At 31.7% G+C, this 20533-nt stretch overlaps 1 protein-coding gene across 2 annotated transcripts; it reads right to left on the reverse strand.

Moving 5' to 3' along the window:
• Positions 1 to 441: 441 nt before the first annotated feature.
• Positions 442 to 20445, reverse strand: Chd64 (calponin 3). 2 transcript variants are annotated; one of them, XM_070111186.1, is made up of 5 exons: positions 20264 to 20445; positions 20118 to 20231; positions 2263 to 2482; positions 1575 to 1696; positions 442 to 1477 (listed from the first exon to the last, which is right to left on the reverse strand). In XM_070111186.1, exons 2-5 carry the CDS (start codon positions 20169 to 20171, stop codon positions 1307 to 1309), a joined length of 567 nt encoding a protein of 188 aa, XP_069967287.1. In that variant the 5' UTR covers positions 20172 to 20231; positions 20264 to 20445; the 3' UTR covers positions 442 to 1306. The 2 variants fall into 2 exon arrangements, with proteins under 2 accessions (XP_069967287.1, XP_036220508.1); XM_036364615.2 differs by lacking the exons at positions 20118 to 20231; positions 20264 to 20445 and adding an exon at positions 2612 to 2770.
• Between the last annotated feature and the right edge of the window lie 88 nt (positions 20446 to 20533).

The raw sequence follows: 20533 nt of genomic DNA on the forward strand, positions 1-20533 counted from the left end.
CGGATGCCTATCACTATGCTGTAAATTATTTCCTTAAAAATACATTATTTGGTTCGTTCAGTTTGTAATGCATATATGCTCCGGTACCGTCGGTTCCGATAAATAAGTAGCTTCTTGTAGAGAAAAGGACGTGTACAAAACTTCAAAATCATATCTTAAAATAAAATTCATATCTTAAAAATATATACATATAGCGTATATATAGCGTATATTTCTTGCATTTAATTATATTTTGATTTAAAGGTCGAGCCAAAGGAAAAAATATTTGAAGATTGTTTTATAACGCTAAGTTATTTTGTCCATACTTTGTATGGGGAATATCTCAAAAATGCAATCACCAAATTCCATATGCATATAAAATTATTGCAAATACCAAAAAAAATCCTCCCAAAATATCAAATCATTATTCATTATTAACATTCTTTGCTTAAATTAAAAACATTTTATAGTAACTATTTGTAATAAATTTTATTTCAACATGAATTAACAGTTCAAATCAGTATACTAATACGTATAACTGTGTGTGTTATTGTATATGATTCATAAATACTTTCTAATATATGTTTATCGGTAATTAAATGGGAGAAGACACTTTTGTTACAGTATTTTTTACAGGTGGTTCCTATTTTGCGATTTACATTTTAAAGGCATACAATTTTTCCAAAAAGTTCTTATTGTAAATAATTTAATTTTTTTTTTTCGAAAAATATATTTATCTTGTTTTATGCATAAGTGTAAAAGATTTACAGAGAGAGTTTCCTTTGTTGTACATATATTTATGTAGAAGAATAAATATGTTTAATATAAATGCTTAATGGCACGAACGAGGCAATTATATGTTACGTACATACATACATACATACATACACATGTGCCTTTGGTACAATGTATTACTTTCCCGTTTTATGCTGTATTTGTAAGTGCCGATTTAGTACAAATCAGAAAAAGTTTGTTATTAAATATAAGTATAGTGTTTAAAGTTACAAAATCAAAAATTCGTTTACAAAAAAAGTTTACAATTCTTCTTTGTAGTTTACGATAGAGCTTAGAATACGTTCAATATAAGTTTATAAAGTTAAAAAAATAAATGGAATGCAAAATTTTGAATACATTTGTTGTTTGTTGGGGTTTTGCGTCTTTTTTTATTATAAATTTGGACACTTATGGAATGCTTAAATATTAAAATGCCGCTAAATATATAACGCTGCGTGCAACCACATCCGTCCATGTAGGTACCAATGGAATTGGTTTAACCGACCGCACGCGCACACCCGCTATACTATTTACTGTGCAACAGAAATAGCATTTACATGTGCCGAGTGTTGCCAAAATTGATGCCCGACTGATTGGCACCCTTGTTGGAGCCGTACTGCAATGAGATGACATTTTGACCGGCACGCAATTGTTCTTCGGAGAAGTTGCGCACATTCTTATCGGCTTCTTTGGGACCAATTGATGGCTTGCCGAAGTTGTGTGCCTGTGCAAAATAAAAATTAAGAAAGCGTTTTTTTATTATACAATTTTGATAAAAGTTTAAGATTAGATTGAATGCAAATTCAGTATGGTTTTATTACCTTACGGCCTAAGGATTGCAGGCATATGACTACAGAGTTCAAGTTTTGTCGTTCCCAAAGATCAACACTCTGGAAGGTCTCCTGTGTGGGTACGCCAAAGTTTTTAGCACAGGCCAGGAAAGCTATAAGAAGAGAACACAATGGAATATATAGAAGACACTCAACAAATTATAAAGATAATTAAACTATTTTATATATGCAGTGAACGAGAGAGAGGGATATCGGTAATGATTCCTCTCGGGCCCGGAATTCTCAGGGTAGCCCGGTGCGTGGCAACAATTTTTCGCACTTTTTTCTCCAACACTTGATGGATCAGGGGGCCGCATCTTATTCCTCCGCGGACCCCGGCTCTCTCTATACGGCCCTGTATATGTATATGTACTATATGTGAAAGAGAACAATGTATGCATATGTGTGTTTATCAATACTAACGCGCAGAAATTATTTTTTCTTTTAACATAGGAAAACTTGTAGATTTTTATGGTCATGAGTTAGGTTTAACTCTTTCGAGCGTGAGAATTCGATATCCCTAAGAGGTTATATTATAAACTCATTAATTTGTATGAACATTATATTTATTCGAAATCAGCAGTCGCATAATTGTTTAGCAAATTGCTTTCACTGAATAACTAAAGACACATACATATGTGCAACAACAACAACAGTAAAACTAATTTTTAACACTCACCGGAAATATTCTCCATGCACTTGAAGGCCATTTTGCTTTCGTTGACTTTCTTGATTGAGCCCGGTTGCAATGAGTTGGCCAATTTGCACAATAAAACGCCATCTTTCAACACTTCAAAGAAGTTATCCATGTCACCGGCTGTGTTGATTGGTTCGTCAGTAACAATCTTGATCCATTCTAGACATTCTTGAGCCAACTCTTCGCTGTATTTTGAGTTAATCTGAAAAATGTTTCAACAGATAGCGTTACCATCAGTTAAATATATGTATATGTTTAACGGTACTTGTACAAATTAAAAATGGATAAATTTATATTTTGATTGGATCTCAAGTCAAATCGCAGATCTAACCTTATTTTGATACATTTTTCGCTAATTAAATGTTAATAACGATTCTATGAATTCGATGTGCAGATCACTTGTGAGGCAAGAAAATTACTAGAAGGTGCACTTAAGTACAATAATTTAAAACAATTTTCGCAATTAATTGGTGTACTAAAATGGCGAGTACCGAGAATTTGTTCACTGCTATTTCTTGTATCATTATCATTGGAAATTGCGCTTATCAATGTGATAAGATTGGCGATTGTTGCTGTATTTTCGCTTACATTGTGCAAAGCATATATTGGGGCACACCCAGAGGTAGTGCAAACACATCTGTATATAGTATCTAAGTATTTTTATTACCCTTTAACTATACTCTACAACCAGTCCGCTCTGCTGTGTATAATTTATATTTAGATTCGATTGATCACAATCTTCTCTTCTGCCTCAAATGAATCACAACTGCTCCAAATAGGTTGTAAATGCACATACGTATGTATGTATATGAATATATAATATATGTATATTAGTATGCTGTCCAAATATGGTGTCGGCTTAGCCAATTATGCTTTTTCATACTTTGCGAACTCTAGCATTTCTCTTAATTTTTTTTTTCACCAAAATGATTTGTGTCGACTACACCTTTTTCGGCAGTCCATATTGGAATAACCACACACATAAACGTATATATTTTCAAAAAAAAAGCGAGCCCGTATATGGTAAACGACCGCAACATAATTCGAGCTTGTAAAACATGCTGACATTGCAAGTCGCGTCACATATATAGTGGTGGACTTGAACAGTCATGTGTGCATACATGTTAAATGCAAAGAGCTTATATATATGTAAGTATATACATATATATCAATAGAAGCCAATGAAAAATTCAAATAGACCATCTACTCAACTAAAATCAATTCGATTGAGACAAAATCGATTATTTGTTTTTACTATAAATTAATTTGTTCAGCACTTCGAGAAATCGCTTTTGACGCTTGAGAACAAAGGTGGTAGGCGACAAATCATTTTTATTTATAGGTCACTTTACAAAATATACGCATACATAAGTTTAGTAAGGTATATGCATTAATGATAATAATTATATACAACACAGTGCATACAACTTTTTAAAATGTTGTTGAAAAGCTCAGGGAGGTTTGATTGGTCTTATAGGCGAAATCTCACGAAACTTTAACTGGGCTACAAATATTGCTACTCTGTGGTTCGATCTCAGCCTAGACCAACAAAAAAAAACTGCTTTTCTGTAGAAAGGCGCCTCTTGGTACACAATGATTAAGTTCCAAGCTTATTTCTGCAATGAATCAAGTGCTCCTCATATTTTTGAATAATATTAAGACATTGCAACAAAAAGGAGAAGCAACTCGACAAAAAAAAAAGAACATTACATAACATTTAAGGAAAATAAAATTTTCGTTAAAAATGTGTTATTGTTTTCAAACTGTTTTAATTATTTTGTTAAATTTATAATTTAATTTACATTAACTTTGAAGGCAATTTTATCTTAACATTTTAGTCGACTGTTATTCGATTAAAAAGCGATTCAGACATAATTCGTCAAATTTTTGTATCGTTTTTGTTTTATAAACAAGAAAAAACGTTATCTTCTACTTTACCGAAGCCATAATATATACCCCTCTTACAATAGATGCATTTCTTATTATATATATTTCTTTTATCTTGTTTTTGATCGGTCAGTTTGTATGGCAGTTATATGCTATATGGGTCCGATCAGAACAACTTGTCCGGAGATTTTAGTGCTGTCTTGGACAATAATATATGCAGAATTTCTTGAAGACATCTAGGTATATAAATAAAATTTCTGTGCAGGGAGGAAAAGGAAATGTGAAAAATTTCAGATCGCTATCTCAAAACCCAAGGCTCTAGTTCGGGTAAATATAGAGACACTCTGTTCAGGATATAAAAATTAACAATAACAGGTTCTGATTACCGACCAAACCATTCTGTGCTGATTAAAGCAAACCAATCAAACAATTCCCGATCACGTCAGTCACGCACATCCAGCCGTGAGCTTTATTAGGGCGAATGATCTCATTGTTAAAAACAAAAACTCGTACATACCGTTGTTTAAGTAAACGCTATCGCTAATTGTAAGAAAACAAAAACAAAAATACATATTAAGTGGAACAGTACGGCACTTGATTCAGCTACCTATTTTAAAATATTAAATAGTGTATATGTATGTGTACGTATATGAAAGGGGGTGCGTGCGTAAACATGTTGATTGTGTTGTTTCTAGGTGAGACTGAGTTTCGGTGGGTTATCAATACATATAAATAACGAAACATGATTTTTAATCAGCATTTCATATCTAGACAAGGTTACTAAACGACCGAGATTTATTACTAAAAGATAATAAAGAAAAAATAAGAAAAGGAAGTTTAATCGCGGAGGCAATGTGGCAAGATAGAATCAGTGTTACCAAAAACCATAAACAAGTTTTCATTAGATGCAATTTTCACAAGCCTACGTCAGGAGAGACCATCATTCGTATTAATTACTAAATTTTTATGTTAGAATTTAGAACAGTTTATTATACACGAATAGTACCTCGACAGACGAAATGCTTTAAATTTTGTATATTATTTGTAGATAACATTTCTATTGCGAAGTGTCGTCTCATGTGTTCTGCAGTGTTTCATGCCGAACCTGCATATTTACATAGGCGCTGAAGAAGTGTGCTGAGTAACTAGAGAGATAATGCGTTCCCTTTGGGGATGCAACAAACCAATAATTTTGTTTCTTTATTTTACGATCACGTTTCACTCGAAGAATAAGCGCGATTGATTACCGATAGACTTAAATGTTTTTCCTTCCAGTTATGGAATACACATTATTCAGCTGGTTTTGGTAGAACTGTAGCGAACTCTTTTAAGGAAAATATTCTTCTGGGAACGTTGACTTTAGATAAGAGAGCAATAGAAAAAATATTAAAAATTTAAATCATTAGATAATTTATCGCTCTATGTCAAAAAAAAAATTTATCATACCCTCGGAAGCTTAAAGAATATACCGATTGTCAAATATGTTATCCACGCTATAAATATGGAAAAACCAGCTCGGCTAAATATTATATTATATATAATATAAATTTAAAGTAAATTACATTCTATTTAGCATCTTAACAGTAATGCAATGGGCAGAAATTAAATTAAAAACTAAAAAGTCCTAAGCGTGTCGATAAACAAAAAAATATTATATTGTAGGAAAAAAAAGACAGGTTTCAAAATCGCTCATGCAAAAAAAAATTAAAATAAAACGAAGAGTTTGGAAAAAAACATTCTATTATTATTCAACGAATTTTGCCAAAGCCTGATATATAAACATTTTTAATATTTGTATGTATGAGTAAAAAAGGCAGTGGAAATTGCGTGAATGGAATCGCTTTCGCGAAGGTCGATGTATGGCAAACAATAACTTTTGTCTCTGATAGTATGTCAATCATGTTTATAATTAATGTTAGAAATGGCGAAATATGCATACATACATTTACATATAATATAATATTTCCAAACACACAGAATTTTTTATTCACAAACACACATACTATCATGTTTTCTCGCCAGTATCGGTCAGCAAAACTGCCTGACAATCTGTCTGTCTATTCAATATCTGTTGGTGGGCACAATATATTATATACTCGATAACCACAATAACTGACGCCTTTAGTTGACAGTTTTATAATAAATTTTAATTTATTAATGTAGCAAAAACCACTTGTCTTTCGCTTGTTATAAATAGTTTTCGTTATGGAGAATATGCAAATTAAGCCGATATTTCAAAATGCTAATGAGCAGTGTAAATTGAGTATGCTAGAAGAAATTATGCGGATGACGGTAGAAGACAAAGAAGAGAGAGACAGAAGAGTTTTGGCAGTTTATAAAATGTTAAATAGAAATTCCATTGACATATGAATCATACTTATTTACATACATATATATAATAATATTATATGTGCATGTATATAATATTATATTTATATACACGCATGATGAGTATGTCAAAAATATAATGTATATACAATATAACAAATAAGCAATTTATAAATGGCAACTACAACAAAAACGTTGAATTAATGAGGTCACAGTGCTTTTATTACAAATATTGTTACTCTCTTCATGTGTGTAAGTATTGAGGTTTGTATAAAAATTGAAATAAATAAAAACGATTACGCAAGTTTCGCCCGACTCGCTAAATTATAACAACTTTTGTCAGTGTGTATGTGTGTTGACAAACAGCATTTATGTATGTATGTTATATTATATGTGTATATAAACCACATACATGTTTTTCTGGAATTATTAGTATATGTACATTAGGGTGAGTCAAAAAAAAACTACTCCAAAAAATGGGTTGGTAGACACCTCTAAGAAAGGCTCTCCAAGCATCAGCTCTTAATTGTAACGGGAGGGTCCTCCGCTTTACCGTTATCAATTTATTTCTTCTGATCGGATAGAAAGATTCATATCTCGCTTCCAAAATATTTCGTTTTGATTTGAATCAAATTGAATGCTTTACAAAGTGGTCTAGTACGGTTTTATTATAAACCTAACCGTATAAAAAATATTAAATATTGAAATATGACCAAGCAAGCTCTTTTCTTTTGATTTTTATAACTCAATAAAAAACATCTTCTTTTTTTTAAATTCCCAAGTTGATAGTTTTGTAGGAAATTTACTGCTCTACCAAAAAACAAAAAAGGACCATTTTTGTAGTTTCAAGCGAAAAATAAACAATTCACTTTTTGACCCACCCTAATGTCCCTACAGCTATAAATATTTATGTTTCATGTGATCAATTTTGACCCGGACTGACAAACACTCTATATTCCGATTCCGTGATTATTCTATTTGAAACACAAAATTTAAAGCAAACTCGTTGCTCAATTTTTTTTATCCAATGGACCAGTCCGGATCAAATTTAATCAGATGGTATATGGTCTTAATATCTTTTGTTTTTCAAAATGATTTACAAAATATCAGTTCTGGTTTTCTAAATTCAAAATAAAATTTTTGAATTACTAAAATAATAAATATACACACAAAGAATTTATCTACATCATACAAATATGTGTATTCCTTATCAAGCTATTAATGTTGAAACAATTTTTTCACAACATTTGAGGGACAACATTTCAAGGCTTATGGTTAATGCTTAAGTTGCGGTTAAAAATTACATAATTTACTTCCATAATCACTTCATACATACATATATCAACAACGGTCATTGAGGTTTCGACTAAAGTTTTACACAATATAGCTATTTTTATCGTGTTGATACTTTTATTTATAAAATGCTACAACGAATAATATATACATATATTTTTTTTAAGTTTGTAACTAACCTTGCTAAATTGCTACATTAAAATTTTAAATTTTTTAATGAACGATCTATTATTATTAGTAAAGATATTTGATAATCAAAATCCTCGTATGAAACATTTTTTTATTTAACAAGATATCTACGAAATTTGGCATATATTATTTTCTAACGCTACAATTTTGAACGAATTGTTGAAATCGGACAATAATAGCATATATCTGCCATACAAACTGACCGATGTGAAGAGTATTATAGTTTCAGTACAGCCGAAGTTAACGTTTTTTCTCTTCAGCTCTAAAAATAATTCGATAACCTTTAAACGAATTGTATTTAATATTTGTTTCTAATAAGTTTTAGTAGTGAAAAGAAAGTCTGCACCGCTAAAAATTACGTTTTCAATATCCAAATATTTGGTACATTACGATTTCGGAAGAAAATGTATAAGCCTAAGCTGGCTGTAAGCTTGCCATTAAACAAAAAGGTAAAAGAAAGTCAGAGCCGTCAAAAATCAGCCTTTAATAAAGTACGTTGCTAACCCTTTTGTTAAATATGTAAATATTTACCCAATTTTTACTCTACAATTCTATTGTACAACATACATATATGCACACACATATGCACATACACGCGACAAATCAGTATTTTTGACTCAATCGAGCGCTTGTTGACCACTTGTCAAATATGGAGTGGCGACTGCCCCAATCAAGCTAGTACCACTAGGTGATTCGAAACACAATTACATACCTGCTCTGCTAATTATTGACACCTTGCCAGACGTTTTGGTAGAAGGAAATGCAACTGTAACACGCGTTAGCGACTAATAAACGCACGCAGCCAATTACAGCCGTTGGGTTGAGTAGAACTTTTATGTGAATGAAAGTGGTATGCCCACAATTGAAGGAAGCACACGCTAGCAGAATGTTTGAAAGTGGAATGCGGCATGTAACTTTATAGCCACATACAAGTACATACATACATATATACTTTGTACACATGCGTGTTGGTGCAGCAAAGGCAAAAGCAGGCATATAGATAGTATGAGCGTGAAACCAGACAATCAAAGTCGGTTTACAAATTGAATAGATAAACAAAAGTATACATTTTGCTTTCGAAGTGGAAAATAACCACGCGGCACCACTACAAGCACACAAATATATTTTCCAAATAAACATGTTTTTACGTATAAGAATATCTAATTATGTATTATGTGTGCACATAGACCCTCACTGCCGTCGGAGACCGGCCTAATTAAATGCCTGCGATTGGTGGGCAAGACTCGTGCCTACGGTCGTATACCTCATGGCGGAATCTAACGACAATAACAACATTTGTCAGTGGGTGTTGGCGACATACGTCACTTTCAATTTATAAGCGTGGACTTTATATGCCATAAAATGGGCATGAGGTTCACAGAAATGCAGTGGTAGAAAATTAAACGATACTACTCATTTCGGAATTATTAGTGAACTGGTGGAAAATGGACGCAGATTACAATAGTTCTGACTATGACTTTTATAAATAATTATTTGCGCCAAGAGAAATTATGGGAGACATCTATAAGTGCTTGGGATCAAAAACAAAAAATACGACAAAATAAAATAAATTTTCGACGTGAGGACCATGCTTAAAAGTTAAATTTCAACTTCCTCTCAAATGAAGATAGATCGATATTTCATGGAGCCGTTCCTGGTTTGCAAATAGATGCCAGCTAGTTATTTTTATATTGGGAACTCGACATTTCTATGTTCACTGTAATGATCTTTGTCGGAAAACTTTAATGTATGTATATTTGAGAAACTCGGCGGAAGTCTCAAAATTGTAATAAAATTTTCAAGTTGAAAAAATATGATATGGAAGAAACATCGATCTCACGCATTCACACAAACATATGTATATACCTATTGAGATATGATAATACTGAGCATTATTGGTGATTCATTTCCAAACTACAAGGAAACGCACAAAACATCAATTGAATACACGCAGTGTGGTCAAATGTGTCGTAAACCTACATATGGAAGTAAATATTAAGTGCTTTATTCAATACCTGTGCTTTAGCTTCAAACAAGTTGGGAAAGTGACACACAAATAAACGCTCATTCAAAGCACAAAAGAGAAACAGTTATGTAGATAGTTGTTTTTTTAATAGAAAAACGGGTATTGTGAAGTGGATCGCCTACGTACTAAATTTTTCGATAGTTTTTCCATTTCCCATTTCAAGAGATAAAAGTTTTCGTAGATAAATATATGTACATGCATACATATATGTGCTTATGTAAATATATGCGTATGAGACTCTTGAGGCCGCGAGCCTATACTGTGGAGCAGGTGAAAGACTGAAGAAATTCAGCTAGTTTTATAACGCTAGCTAAAAATTATCTCCCGGTCTGATCGTTTGTTTCCAAAACGTCGTTTTTTCAAGAGATTACTACTAATTATATATATCTAATGTATGTTAGTAGGTTGAGTAGATAAAGTTATTTGAATAATGGGTGTATATCAAACTTATCTAGCTGAAAATATTAATCTTACAACGCACTTATAAAAATAGTATATATAATGCTTTTTCGTTAAAATCCATCGAAACATACTTGTAGATACATATAATATGCATATAAGGCACGAATTATAACGAATTACGTTCTATTAATTATTAAACATTGAAAACACAAAAGCACGGGCGGTATTGTAAACAATTTGCTCGAAAGCATTTTCAATTCCAAAATTTTGGAAAAAGTTAGTTTAATTTTGAATCTAAAATTTTTTAATTTAAAAATTCGCAATCATGATCCCTTGTAAACAAAATTCCGCAAATTACTTTGAAATTAATCTGATTTTTTTAACTGCTTTCGAAAAAATTGTTTTCCTCGGAAAAATTTAGAATTAAATTTTTATTTTTATATGAAAAAGTTTGGAACAGAAAATTTTTAATTGAAAATTTTAGTATTCCCTAAATCAGAATTAAAAATTGATGAAATACTTTTAATTTAAAAATTGGAGTAATAAATAAAAAACTTAATTTTCAAATCAAAAGCTGGAGTTAAAAGGGATAAAAGAGATAAAGAAAGAAAGGAAAGATTTACATATCATATTTCTAACTGAATCACCATAATTAAATGTAAGTAAATGAAAATAAGATAAAAAGTGCTAAAATATATTGAAATTTTATTAAAGATCAGCTTTTTTTTTACAAAGTTAACTAAAATGACAGTGCATGAAGTACGTAAGAGCGAAAAAATTAAACATTTCAAAATATTTTTAAATTTGAATTTATAAACTTGGGATAAACATTTTCTAATTTTTCAATCTGGTATTTGAGATTAAAATCGTCATAATAAATTTCTTATAAAATTTTTTTATCTTCAAAATTTTATTTTTAATTTTTAAATCCCCGTTTTGTGAACATAAATTTGTAAATTATTTTAAATTAATAATTTCGGGAACACAAAAACAAAAAATTTAATTTGGATGCTAAATAAATTTTTTTTTAATGCATTATTTGCAACCCTGGTTGGCTTATAAAATAATAGTGCAATAAAATAAACGTTAAGGGCGATCTATTAGCCCTAAGTAAGGATTATACGTTAACAAGGAAAAATTATGATATCGGGTAAAACCAAACATTAGAATATAGTTTAGGTCTTCAGTTATTGAAATATTCAGCTTAGCAGGAAAAGATCCCAACCTTAGTGATAAGTGTCGTCTGGTTAGTTATGTATGTATGTATATATATTAGCGTGGAGCGAAAAAAAACATTTTTTGGAAAAATATATTTTTTAACACTCACTTACTCACTTTTAAAGTTAATTTCGAGTTAAAATTTTTTTGGGATAAAAAAAAAATTGGATAAAAAAAATTTTTTTGGTTTAAACTCTTCACATTTATATAAAAATTACCGAATTTGACGGTTTTTGGAGTTAGGTCTAGTCAGAATTTTCCAAAAATCAATTTGTTTTTTTTTTTGCATTCCCGTTAAGTGTAATATCTTGGAAATATTCTTTGAAAATTTCAAGTTGATCCGATAATAACTCGAAAACCGCTCAGTAGATTTTAATAAAATTTATACAGCTTTTGGAATACATAATACACTCGGCCTGACGAAGGATTTCAAAAATTTCGATTTTTTAAGATCTAGAAAAAAATCCTGAGGCCGCCATTTTGTTAATTTTTGAGAAAAAAAAGCTGCGTACAGGCTCAGGATTATCTATTTATAAAATTAATTTTTTTATCCGATTGATCTTAGATGAATCTCCAAGGACTTATGATTGTCACCGCAAAGACCTTTTTTTGGAACTGGGTCAACACAGACAGCTATAACTTTGGAAATTAAAAACTAACATTAACAATTCAACTTAAAATCTCCGTACCACTTCAACTTAAAATCTCTGTATCTCAAAGGGTACTAAATTATTGATTTGGTGCCGAAGACTTTTTTGTAGGAAATTTTCTACAAGTTTGTTATTCACAATTTTTCTGTAGCCAGTGTTGTTTACGAGATAAATCCAAAAAAACGAGAATTTCATGGAAAAATTAGGTTTGGGGGCCCATACTACCCCGCAGGTGCAAGTTATAACTTTACCGCAATGAAGACTTTTGTAGAACGTTCAATTCTGAGGAATACCTAATGACGGGTGAAATAATTCCATCAAAGGCCGCTGAGTTATAAAATTAAAAAGAAAAAAAATCAAGTTTTACGTGTATTTTAGATGGAAAATCTTTACAGGCCTTGGTCTAGTACTTAATATTTATATTAAGAGCTCAAACTTTCAGGGAATTTGTTTTTTTTGGTATTTCCAACAAAATTTCACCATGGGATTGAAAAACACAACAATTGTTAAAAAAAATATGTATACATATAAGTACATATATATATATAGTATACATATACATAGGTATGTATATCATAGCAAATGAGCTCGTTTTGAATCGAGGCGATTACGACTTTTGTTTAAGGAATTCAAAATATAAATTATGTATGTATGTATACTACATAATATACAATATATGTAAAAAAATATAAATACAATTTATAGCATTAAGATATGTATGTATGCGTGCATGTACATTCATATGTGCATGTGCAAAGTTAATTAAACTAAAGAGCAATAAATAATCAGTAGCTTGAAGTGACCAGGCTACTTTCATTACCATAAAAGCTAGTAAATATACATATTTATTATTGTTTAGGCAACTGTAAAAAAAAACTAAAATATCAGCACAATTACGCTAATGCCTCATTTTAAAGCCATACATGTACGGGACACTTGACAGAAATAAAACCAAACACGCCTCGTATGGGCAAGTGCAAACATAGCAGCCAGTGAGTACATAAATGAACATATTCTACAAATGAGTCATCTTCAAAGTAGTAAATAGCTTCATTATATAGTTCATACATATATCATTCGCACATAGATTACAGATTTTGCTTTGTATAGGGGTGGCGTTTGTTTATAAGTCGGTGTATATAAAAGTATGTACATATAGTTACATGTTTGTCCATTTGTATATACACAAGTGCTTTGTAAGCACAAATATCAAATTTGCTTTCGCATATTTTTCCATTTCCAGCATTTAGCATTCTAGCCGAGCTTTTGCGGCCTTTTGATGTATTTTGTATGAAATCATGGTCAAGGCGAGACTGATTGCTGTAAAAAATTTTCACGTACTGACTTAGATATGCAATTTTTTCAAGCATACAATGTGTTGCAATGTAAATAGTAACAGCCTATGAACGGGAAGGAAATCAACCTTGAGTTCAGTTTAAACTGACTTTGAAAGATGTCTACATCTACAATCGGTGTGAAGTGAAAACAAAAATAGAGGAAAGCAATAATTTATGCAGATTTTGAGTCGTTCCTAAACATACGATCTGAATGAAATTGACCCGGTCTAGTCCATTTAAACTGCGCGCGCAAACCGAATCGATACGAATTTTCTCATAGATTGGTACAAAATTTTTTATGTTCGTCTGAAGTTCTAGCAATTTTTATCATGAAAAAATTGTACAAGTAAGTAGTTTGCTTAAAATATTGTGTTTCCAATGGAATTACGGATACGGAATTATTGAAAATGTCGTAGAAGTTGTTTGGGGAGTCTTCTTTATCACGAACACAAGCATAAATTATTTTGTAAAGGTCGTGAAGTCATCGAAATTTCATTCATGCAAGTCGTCTATCCACCTCTGCTAATGACGATAACATCGAAAAAGTTAAAGAAACAGCGCTTAAAACCAATCGTGACTAGTGTTTCAACACCTCTTAAGGAACGACTCAACACATTTTGGTTAACGTTTTGATGGTATGAAGTGTGTTACTGCCAGACTCGTACAAAAGATTTTTGCAAACCTAAACTCGTTGAAGGCATTAAAGGCCATCCGTGAAAATACAGTTTGGTTTGTTTGTTGGTACTCGGATCCTCGATCACTCTGATAATTTTTATTATAAATATTGATTTTGGTTTTGGGTCTGAAGTTGTATTTACCAAAAACTGAATTTAATGTGGATTTATACAATACAAAAATAAATATATTCAAAAGCACTGTCACAGTTCCTGAGATATCAATTAACAATTTATTAATGTATGTATAGTTTTAGTATACTTATAGTTGTTGTTTTTGTTCGCGGTGTATGTTTCCAACTTCTGTTTTGTTATTCCTTCATTTTTTTAAGTTTAACGAACATGTGTTTAATTCATGTTTCCTTGCCCAGTAACAAATGTTAAAAAATTTATAAAACGATACAAAAACAAACATACACATACATGCATAAATAGGTGTATGTTTTCATAGAAGCGGACTTCGTGGACCACAGTGGCGTTATTTTAACAAGAATGGGAGTAAAACTCTATTTCACGCTGCTAAACAAATTAAGCGTTAATTTAGAATTATATTTAAGCTGCGTCATCTGTATACATATACATTTTTTGCAAGCAACATGTGTACATAAATACATATGTTTGTTTGTATGAAAACAAAGGTATGGCCACCCCAACTAGACTACCAGCTGTCAAATAAAAAAGTCAAAGGCTACACAATCAACAAAAGAATAAAAAAAAAGGTTTTTAATCTTTAAATAAAAATAAAAACAAAAGCAGTAATGTAAAATGACCTTTGGGCACATTGCTTTGCTATTTGTCGTTGTGATAATCATCATTAGCGAATACGTTTTCACGCTGCTGTGTTGATATTTCATTATATTGTGGTATTTCGCGAATACTGAGTGGAACTTTTTCGGCTTTATAATTGTCTCTGTGCCAAATATACACATAATTGCGATTTAATAATAAAGTATACTTTTATATAGAGATTGTTGTTGGGATAAAATCTATAGAATTAACTGTCGAAGCCGAAAGCCATTTTTCTTCTTAACTTCTTAATATAGAAAAAAACAAATCAAGCACATGCTAAGCGCACAAAACCAATTATTATTTAGTGAAATTTCACGGTATAATCGATGGTTAGCTCGCTCACGCCTGAAATTTCTAAAAATTTTAAAAGTGCCTATTTTTGTTTATTAATTGATGTTTTTTCGGTACAACGACAAATTCAATGGGTTTTCGAATTGACTAATTAGTTGCTTTTTCGCACATGCATACATACATACATATACATATAAAGCTGAACATTTTTTAGTCATCTGCAAGAGTAATTTTTCACTTACGAACAAAAAATCGTTTTCAGCTAAAGTCAACGAAGTAGGAAGTACATAGACAAATATAAGAAAACGAAGCCTTTAGTCAATATATAGATATGATAAATATTATTGTGTTGGCGTTAGAGTCAGAAAAAAATTTGGTATACTTAATATCGCGAATTTATGATGATGTCAGCATTATAATGGTGATTCAGAAGTTAGCATTTTAGTGACTACCAAACATTTGATTAACAATGAAGAATTCGGTAATTTTACGCAAACGGATGAATGGTCACATGTGTGCATGTGTATGTACATATGTATGTGTATATATGAGATAAGCACAGATAAAGATACCGCCATGTGAGAAAATGTGGTCATAGAGGGCGCATGCGCGCACACTTAATAATTATTTAGCTGCGTCTGTCAACATAAGTAATGAGGGTATGGGTATACTTAGCTCAAATGCAAACATAAATATATACTACAAATATATAGATTACACACACACATACAAAAATATGTTTGCTCATACATAGACACATTTATGGTATATGTATCTTAAATAAACGGCCAAAATTTTAAATATTCACTTAATGCCGTTTTTGGTGCCGGCACCTCACTACTCAATCCCCATATAAATTTTGCTTTTTTTTTTTAGCGATGATCAAGTAACCTAGAGCCGGCTAAAATTTTGTCTGCGACGCGCTAAGTTTGATCCGGTTTTATGTACACTCATACATGTACAAGTGTGTGCACACATTTATTTATTTTCAATGGTTTGACGGTTTTTTCATCTCTCTACGTGTTTGTCAAGTGTTGATTTTTCTGGTGAATCAATGTGATTTTTAACAGTTGGTTATGCAATACAGATCTTTGCATTTTATTATTGTGCACACTGCTTGAATGGGAGTCATATTGTCATCGCCTTTTTAAAACGCTATACGAGTATAGAGATGTATGGGTATTTATTTTCGGATTTTTGTGTCTGACATTAATACTCACACTTGCCAGTATATCGGTCAGTATTGAAGGCGAGAAAAGTAGGTGAAATATTGTGAAATGTTTTGATTGGTCCGTTGTTGCCTGATTACTTAACTGCTTGATTGAGCTTTATTTTTATGTGTTCATAAGTACATGACTACTTGCATTTGTATGTTATGTAGGTACTTAAGGCAGACAAAATAATTATTTTTTGCAACAAAAAAAAATTGCAATATTTAAAATTTTTACACAATTTTCAGCTAAAGCAAATATTTTTGTATTTTAACAACGATTTAAATTCTGAATTAATTGAAAATTGTAAGATAACAGGCCCAAAAACATTCACATGCAGTTTATCAACAAAATCATTTTATATAAAAAATTTTTTTCAAGTTTACCCCCCTTTTTTTATGATAATCATTAACAATTCCCCTCATAATAAATTTCAAATGTATTTTCCATTAAAAATATTATTCTTAATTTCTAAGTGCATGTAGGTCTCGCATGAATGTCACAGTCATCATAATACTCAAACAAAATTGGATATTTCCCCTTTATTTGATTTTGTGTACACACTTGAAGTGGTTCCCTTACCTCATAAATTTTCAATCTTTGCTTGCTTGACATCCCTATGGTACAATTGAGAAGTGTTAAGCTTTATTGACCCAGCTTCTTGGGCGGAAAAGAATGTCTGCGCATTTTTAGACCGATGTCTGAAAAACTGAGGAACTAGTACTATACAAACGAGCAACATATCCGATCGACTCAGCTCGGCATGCAGATCATTCCTATATATACTTTATGAGGTCTCCGACGTTTCTTTCTGGGTGTTACAAATTTCGAGCAGAAAAGAAATAATATTTAGTCATTTTGAAGTTCTATACGAAAGTCAATAATCAAGATTTATTGTTTGGGATCCACGCCGACTAGTATCATACCGAAAAGGGCTAGTATTGCGGTAATTTTGAGACAATTCATTTCACAGAATGGTTATCATTTGTACATTTGCAATTACGTATGTGTTGCCTTTCGTATTCATATTTTGTACTTTGAAAAGTAAATTGTTGATAAAAAATTAAATAACAAACACGTAACAACCGAGTGTAAATTCCATCACCCAGCTCAGCGTGGAGCAGACAGTGGAGGCAGCTGACCAGGCATTCGGCGAAACGGAGAGATAGGAACGGCACGAATACAAATATGACTGCACACATTCATACATACGCACATACATATCTACATATGTATGTATGTACATATGTATATGTATCAATGTGATCTCAATGATCGTCAGTGTTGTTTTACCGATACCATACTTTCCCGTACATGCCGTACTCAATTTAAATATGTATGAAGCTTACATACATAGCTTATAAGTAAATAGAACATGCATACATACATGCATTTTACGGGTATTCAACTTTTTCGTCCAAAGGGTACACACGTTTCGAGTAGAGTGAAAGAAAGAATTACTGCCATAAAAGTGCTTGTGTGGACAAACAGAACTAAACACACAAATGCAAATGCATTTAACACACGTACGCATATGCATACACAAATCATGGCTTTTACATACTACATGTATTTACAATTGTACTAATGTGCAGCAATACATTTTTGTCTGCTCAGCTTTCACTAACTTGTATTCTAGACGTTGCAAAGCGCCCCTCATGACGTGTAAGGTGAGCAAAACAGTCTATATGGATTTATTTTCAACTGTTTTGTTTGGCTTTGCTTGCTAAAATCGTTGTTGCCATATAGAACTGTCTTTCCGGTGCTATAATAAAGATGAAAATATGATTGAAATGGAAATGAAAGCTTAGCTGTGGAAATGTTTACGGCTGACAGAAAGTTAAAACAGTTAAATATCGTATTTTGTAGTAAGAATTTATAATAAAGAGACAAAAATCCTTATTTTAGAAAGTGATTTATCATAAATGATAAAAAGCGTATGTAAACGATTAGAAATTTGGTTATGTATGTATTTGTTTCTGAATAGTATACATACATACATACATATATATATTATCTTCAAGTGTTTAGTTCTGAGAGGGGATATGAGTAATTCACAAAACAATGCGGTGACATCATTGAACCTTTCGTCGTTTAAACAGCTGCTTCGAAAGTGCAAACGTGGTTCCCGCCACATTTGTGATTACATATGTATGTACATATATATATATATATACACATATATATATATATAATTCGTTACAGAAGTAATGTTATGCTTGGTTGTAATATCTTTTTCGGCCAAAACGTATACCGAAGCGCACTAACATATGTATATATGATTACATCGGTAAAGCGATGATTCCCTCAAAACGTTTTTGGCTTGAACTTTTTTCCTGCAGTCGTGCAAACACACATGTTGAAGCATGCAATAATTAGATGTGTAACTAAACTTTTGAATGGAGGACATACATATGTATAAGATAGGAAACCAGTTCCCATATTACAGCATATGCGGCTCCCATTTAAATATGTATGTTTGTATGTATGTACATACTTATATGTATTTAGAAAAGTGCCATCAATGCCAGTACTCCCTTGCATATAAAGCACGCGATGTTTATAGCCGTGTACATATATAGAATTACCGTTTTCATTTCACCGCCTTAGTTGGTGCATTTTAAATTGATAGGGTGTTATTTTACTCTAATTCGTAAATGGGGATTATACTATTAAGTACCCGCCACTTTTTAGGGTTGTCGGCGGAAGACAAGCCTTTGCGGAAGCTTTTATATGATGTAAAGAATTGACTTTAAAATTTGTTTTCTGTATACTAATACAAAAGTGAAGGCCACTAAGTGAACAGAATGACATTTCTTCGGAAAATCGTTATCGCAAAGATTTGAGAGAATATCCCTAATTGAATACAGCATTTAAAAAAAAAATTATTATTATAAACAACAACAATTTACAAATTACATGTGTACATCCTCTCATAAATTTTAACAGTTAACACAAAACCATTAACGATGAATGAATTTATAGATACAAAAAACATTCATAAATCACAAATTTCCTTTTTTACTTTTTTGATGGATCTAAAATGCAATGTTTTATGAATAAATGAAAGGGTATAAAAAATAATACTGCAAGATTTTGACCACCGCCGTACTGGATATTATGTACATACATATGTATTTACTAACCAAATCTGTATATGCCATCAAAATACGTACATATACTTAAATGTAAATAATTTGAAAGGAGCAATGTATCCTGCTTAATAATTGTTCGAATTTTATTTTCAAAATTATCGAGGTCTCACTGCAGCTACGTACGAAATTCTGAAGGTCGCCCAGTGCATCTTCGTGTGAAGCCAAACGCATGCCATTGGCAGTCAAAGTTTGCCGCGCTTTTGCTCATAAATATATACATATGTATTCCTTAGGTTAGTACATATATGAAAGAAGTTTTCCCTAAGCAAGCATAGAATATGTGCACATTTACGGCTTTATTTTGGTACAACAAAAATGTTGAGCTCCTTGCTACACGCTTGTTATGAACCTTAATTTGTTCCCTTCCAAAGTTTTTATTGTACTTACTTTGCGTTGTGCCTCAGCAGCAAAACCGGACTTTGGTGCACGATTCGAAGACATTTTGGCTTTAAACGGGTTTTTTGTTTAATATTACTCCTTTTTTATTTGGTAAATTTGCTTAAATTAGCAAATTTTTTAACGTCAGGTGTTTGAAATGAATTATTTAATTACCGGTTGGAGTTCTTGTGACTATCTTCGATTTTTTGGTCACAATAGATACTACAAATTGGCGCAGATGAGTAGGTGTTGAACGGGATTTTCGGTTAATTTATGGTATCACAGAGAGCGAAAAATCGCATCCACACGCAACGAATTTTAAAAATTTACTGTGACTGCAGTTGGAGCACAATCAATCAACAACCCAATTCCCCCAACGTCCAAAAGGTTTCCAAAAGTAAAAGCTCGCTAAAAAGCTCTCTGAA

The sequence above is a fragment of the Bactrocera oleae genome, chromosome 6, assembly GCF_042242935.1.
Source record: "Bactrocera oleae isolate idBacOlea1 chromosome 6, idBacOlea1, whole genome shotgun sequence".
Lineage (NCBI taxonomy): Eukaryota > Metazoa > Arthropoda > Insecta > Diptera > Tephritidae > Bactrocera > Bactrocera oleae.